This window comes from Sitodiplosis mosellana, unplaced genomic scaffold (genome assembly GCF_009176505.1).
Source record: "Sitodiplosis mosellana isolate CC-2019 unplaced genomic scaffold, AAFC_SMos_1.0 Smas_scaffold_1, whole genome shotgun sequence".
In the NCBI taxonomy this organism is placed as follows: domain Eukaryota; kingdom Metazoa; phylum Arthropoda; class Insecta; order Diptera; family Cecidomyiidae; genus Sitodiplosis; species Sitodiplosis mosellana.
Genome location: NW_022595244.1, coordinates 5,703,003 through 5,706,423, shown reverse-complemented (window position 1 = coordinate 5,706,423; position 3,421 = coordinate 5,703,003). Strand labels below are relative to the sequence as shown.

At 39.5% G+C, this 3,421-nt stretch overlaps 1 protein-coding gene across 1 annotated transcript in view; it reads right to left on the bottom strand.

Moving 5' to 3' along the window:
- LOC129574824 (ras-like protein family member 10B) overlaps nt 1-2,168 on the bottom strand; it is a 44,051-nt gene extending 41,883 nt beyond the window's left edge. Inside the window, 2 exon segments of the mRNA XM_055457331.1 lie at nt 1,425-1,720; nt 1,841-2,168. Of these exon segments, the coding sequence (XP_055313306.1) occupies nt 1,425-1,720; nt 1,841-2,006 (462 nt within the window). The 5' untranslated portion in view covers nt 2,007-2,168.
- Between the last annotated feature and the right edge of the window lie 1,253 nt (nt 2,169-3,421).

Genomic DNA, 3,421 nt, shown 5'->3' with positions numbered 1-3,421 from the left:
GAGAAAATTTGTTGAAAGGAAAACATAGCCAATGTTGAAATAAAATTTATAATATGAGTGGAATGTGAAGACTGCGAGCACAAGAGCATAATGCCTGAATTTTGAGACGCATCGTTGAAGCCTTGTAATTGATAGAAGAAGAAGAAAACACACGAGCAATTTTATTCGTTCACATTGCACGATGGAAAATATGGATCTATTTTGGACCATTTTTGATTGGTATTCTTCTCTTTGTTCGCTTTGTTAGCAATGGAAGCTTTCGCATCCTCTCCCCTCCCTACCTCTATATGAGTGTGAATTCTCCCGCCCTATATCCACAGCTCCATCTCTCTCGTTTCATCTTCCATTCCTTTACCATTTCTCGTTCTCTGTTTCTTTCTCGCTCATCCATCTCCTCATTCTTTCTTTATCGACAAAAGAATCGACGATGAAATGCAATTTATTTGCCATTTAGAAAAATCATGCTGGATTCCGTCCAGTTTACTTAGTATGATTCATGCAACCTTTTTTCTTCTTCGGCATTTTATTCAAGATTAATAACTGGTTGCTTGTGAAATGTGTAGTGTGCACTTATTCGCGTTCGTTTCAAGTATTCTATTTAGTTTTCTTGGTCCTGAGACGCGGGTGAGCATCGATGAAATTAGTTGGAAAATTTTGGCTAACTTTCGTGCACGGAAAAGCGCATGTGGAACAATAGTTAATATTAAAGCCAATTGAAACAAAAATTCAGGACCATTGTGTGTATCCGTTTCGAAAAGTTTATGCGAGAAACGCGTGAAGAATTGGCACAAAGAAGATTGCGTGTTGAGCAGCAGCAGCATCGGCAGAAAATAAAAAGAAAGACTTTCATCTCCACAAGCACTTTTATCAAATGGAACAAAGTCGTTCACGTTTTGCTGTGCTGGCCGCCCCGGCCAAGAGAAATTACGTTGAGTTAAATGGTTTGGTGTCACGCGCGTAGCGCACATTAAGTTCCATTTAATATGGTTTAATTAAACGATGGCCATTCTATGTTCGGTCGTTTTTCTCCTTCGTCTCATTAAGAAAAAAAAGTTTCTTAAGTTGATTATGAAGACGGAAAATATTTTAATACGGTGTAAGAGTATACTGATATACTATACCACCACCGGTAAGTGGCACACACATAGTTTAATAGTTGGATAATTTGATTTCTTGTTTTGGTACTACAACAACGACGGTCGTTCGGCTAATTTACTTTTGTTATATACGTGTGCGTATCAAAGTGGCGAAAAAAAACAAACTCATTCGCTCGTACGATAATTGCGAGCGAACACTAAAGTGTGCTTTGAGATATGATTTCACAATGGAACACCATTTAATATTCAAGAGGCTGTGCTGTGTTCTGTGATGGAGTTACTGAGTGCGCGTACACCAAAAATAGTTTATTTTTTCCGAAAACTAACCTCAAGTAAGCTGGTTTTTCCCACACCTCTTGCACCTAAAAAGGCCGCTTTGAGTGGGCCACGATACCATTGTTCGTTGCCCTCAATCGTGATTCGCTATGCTGAATACAATCGATTTTGTATATGCATCTGTTCCATCGCAGCAAACGATAAGGCAGCTGCACTTGTGCCAGTCAGTGTGCCCGGCGATGATCGTCCCGCCACCACATTGCTGGCACCATAAATTTGTTGTGTGGTTTGCGCTGATGTTGAACCGTGTGCTGATGCCGTCCGTGCAGCAGCAGGGATGATTGCGGCTGTTTTGGAGAGAGAGAGAGAGAAAAAAAGTTCGTGATTAATTCGTCCCGAAATATCCAAACTTTTAATTCAGCAGACGATTTATTCTGGTGGGAAAACATTCTTGAAAAATTCCTTACCTGTTGCCGCATAATAACTATGATTATCACAGCCACCCATCGATCGATTGCCGCGCAGTAGTTTCGTGGTTGAACTGGCCGGCTCGATCAGAAGATTTGTTGCCGAGTGATTTGACGGCGAGGTAAATTTGCTCCACATCGATTTCGTGTTTTTTCGGCGATTCATTGCTTCGTTGTTGTGACTTAATTTACTTTTTATGTGATAATAATTTTATAATTTACTTTTGTTTTCTAATCGAATTCGTTATTTTCGTTTAATTGGTTTCCCTAGTCTTATCGATGTGAACTACCTAAAAAGTGTGGTGAGAAGAAATACACACGTTCAATCGATTGAAATTCAATTTTTGGTTGATATTTTTCTTTCTATAAAGTTTGTTCGTCATTTGATTAAAACAAACATGTATGCGTCAAGTCAATTGAAAATTGCTTTGATACTTAGTGTCAGAGGCGTCCCGCCCCGGAGCGGTAAATTTGATTTTGACATCGACTCCATTTTGGTTGTCGCACGTTTCGTATATATGTTCCATTTCCGCAAGTCATGGCAACGTTACCTGTCCTATCTTGGTTTTTTTTGGTCTGCTATCTCATTCATATCACGTGTAATATTTGTGCAAAGTCAGCGGAGAATATTTGAGAAATTTGAGCATTTTACTCATAATATGTTTAAGAGCGACATGTGTCGGTGTCTCTGAACAATATACGCAATAAAAATCGGATAAAATAAATGGCAAACGTCAACGAAAAAATGTTATCATCAAAACTAATAAAATAAATGAAATGACAAAGATGTAGAAATGACAAAGATGTAGAAATGTAGACGACGCGAAATGGCTACAGCAAAATCGCACGAAGAAAAAAAAACAATAGAACGAAGGAACAATTCAACTCTTGAGTGGAGTGCTGTACACATCAATAAACATGAGCATGAGGGCTGGAGCGACAAAAAGTACGAAACGCCATTCGATGCCATTTTTAGAGTGATGATGTCAAAAGCAAAAAATAAAACAATAGAATATCACAAGTGGCAGGATGATGGAGAGCATTTGAATACGAAATCAGTGTGGGGGTGTAAGTGTAACGATGGGCTTTTATGCAAACGCAAACGGTGATCATCATTAATCAATTGCCAGTTATTGCGAATATGTCTACATTCTATTTCCTTTTTGTTTCACAGCGAGATTTACTTTTCTTCCGTTCACTTGCCAGCTGAGCACATACTTTTGCATTGTCATGGTCTCGTGGACATACAAACTGGTAGCCAAAAGGTCACCAACGGTATGAGCACGGGATAATTGGCATTGGCAGATGAATGTGTACCAGCTTGAAAACCGATGCCGATCGGCGATAGAGTTACAAAATTGTGTAAACAATGCAATAAACAAGGACTGAACGAGCGAAAGAGAGAGAGAGAGAGAGAGAGAGAGAGAGCGAAAAAGGCCATTCTGACAAAGCATGCGTTGGATGAAAGGTCTGTCATGAGTGCAGAAAAAGAGGCCATTTCACATCGAGAGCATCATAAACATACTTTCATCATTACCAACACCACCACCACCACCATCACCATGAATGGGAGACAGTTGC